At 37.3% G+C, this 2,122-nt stretch overlaps 1 protein-coding gene across 1 annotated transcript; it reads right to left on the reverse strand.

Moving 5' to 3' along the window:
* Positions 1-378: 378 nt before the first annotated feature.
* LOC141692746 (gibberellin 20 oxidase 1-like) lies at positions 379-1,916 on the reverse strand. Its single transcript, XM_074497679.1, has 3 exons — positions 1,317-1,916; positions 896-1,217; positions 379-815 (listed from the first exon to the last, which is right to left on the reverse strand). The coding sequence occupies exons 1-3, from the start codon at positions 1,871-1,873 to the stop codon at positions 546-548; spliced, it is 1,149 nt and encodes a 382-aa protein (XP_074353780.1). The 5' UTR covers positions 1,874-1,916; the 3' UTR covers positions 379-545.
* Positions 1,917-2,122: the final 206 nt, after the last annotated feature.

The raw sequence follows: 2,122 nt of genomic DNA on the forward strand, positions 1-2,122 counted from the left end.
GCATCGTCGGGCACTCCTAAAGAAAATCAATGTGCTCAACAATATAATAAAGTTTGTATTTATTATATGTTCTTGAGCACCTATTAAAAACACCGTTTTTTAATTCAGTGTTAAAAATCAATCATAACGGAGACTCAACGAAATATAGGATACAACATTAATGAAGGTGAATTTTATCAGCGAGTAGTAATATAAAAGTGGCACTTACTCCAATAGTTCTCTTAATCCAATAGTTCTCTTGAAGCTTCCTTCATTATCTTGCTGAGTTTTCTGGTTTTTAACATTTTGGAAGTGTAAAAAATTGGCACATAATTCAACTTGTTTTCACTGAAATTCAGCAAAACGGCAAACGAACATTTATATAAGAAAATACCCGAACATTTGTTACAAACCCTAGGGGTTGATTTGATTGAAAGGAAAAGCAAAAGCCAAAGTGCATTAATCTCCTCACATAACTGTAGATCATGTTCTCATTATTCCACTTAATTTTACTTCTGCTACTTTAAGACACTTGAAATAGGCATCGAACAACTTGCATCTTCCAGCTATTCTCTGTTGTTGTTGGCAAGTAGCCAAGTACAGAAAGCATCAAGAGTGTTCATGTCAGCTCTGTAGTGCTTCTGTGTAAACTCGAGTAGGTCTGACCAGGTGAAATTCGGATATAGTCTAGACTTTTCTTGGTCCACCAACTCCGCTGGTGGGATCACCATCTTATCTTTCTTCGGACACAGAAAGAAAGCAATTGATTTCCTAGCAGTGTTGCTGTTTACTACTGCTCTGTGCAAACAACTTTTGTATCTTCCGTTCGTCATAGCCTGCAAATTAGTCCAAAAGATTAAACGAAACATGTGACAGAATTCAGAGTAGAGCTGTAATTATGAGTAATAAGTATTACCATCAAAGTGTCGCCTATGTTAACAACAAAGGCACTGGTGTTAGGACGAATGCACCGCCACTGATTCTCTATTAACACTTCAAGCCCAGCAACATGATCTTGGTGAAGGATGGTTAAAGAAGTTGGATCAGAATGAGGTCCAGTTCCTAAAGTCAGCTCTGGTTTCTGACAGGGTGGATAATAATTAAGTCTCACTATGGAATCATGATCCTCAAAGAAATTCTTCAAGTGATATCGGTTTACACTGAGGCTGATTCCAAGTAACTCCATAATATTGAGAGAAAGTGCACTCATGGCATGGCTATAATCTTGATATACTTTCCTATACAACACAAGAACAAAAAAATATTTTAGATAACCAGATATTATATATTACTTAAAAAAGATATAGAGAAAAAATGAGACGATGTTGGGTAGGTACCCGAGTTTCACAAAATCTTGTCCCAGTTTGCTTCTAAAATAATCTTCAACCATGGTGGACGAGGTCTTCTGATCAGCACAGTATTGAAATGAAAATGTTTCCTTCCATGGCAACTTGGAGGCAAACCTTCCGGTAAAGCTACTAGTATAACCAAAGTTTTCACCTAGTTTTCTTTGAGCTTTCTGTTTTTCATAAAGGGGAAGGTCGAAAAACAGATTCATAAATTTATGAGCATCAGCTATCAAAGCTGTATCGACTCCGTGATTAACCACCATAAAAAATCCATGCTCTTGACAAGCTTGGCCGATGAGATTACATGATTCCTTGGCGGCCAGAGGATCACCAGAAAGGAAGGAACCTAAGTCGATGAGAGGGACCTTTAGTTCTTGAGTTCTTAAAGATGGTTGCTCATGGTCAGGCCAGATAAACTCTTTGGGTATGTTTGTTTCATTTTGAATAACTGAGGCATCAAATACTACCCTATGAGAATGATGATTATTGATTTGATAGGAAGACTGTTGGAAATGTTGAGACATGGATGATTGAGAAGTGGCCATCTTTGTTACCAGTGTTGCACCACCAAGAAAGAGTGAAGGTTTAAGAGGAATTAGGTTGGTGTTGTGGTAGGACTATGGGCAACTATTATTATATAAAGATCCAGAAGTCGTTACAAATTACATTGCAGACCTTGTAAAATCAGTATTTGCATGGGAGGACCTCTGAGTTCATCAAAAATAGAGAATTAGGGTGGTGTGTTTAGGGTCTGTGTCTTTACCAAACATTATTTGGCGTTTTCATTTGTTAAT

Source organism: Apium graveolens, chromosome 10 (assembly GCF_009905375.1).
Source record: "Apium graveolens cultivar Ventura chromosome 10, ASM990537v1, whole genome shotgun sequence".
NCBI classification, from domain to species: domain Eukaryota; kingdom Viridiplantae; phylum Streptophyta; class Magnoliopsida; order Apiales; family Apiaceae; genus Apium; species Apium graveolens.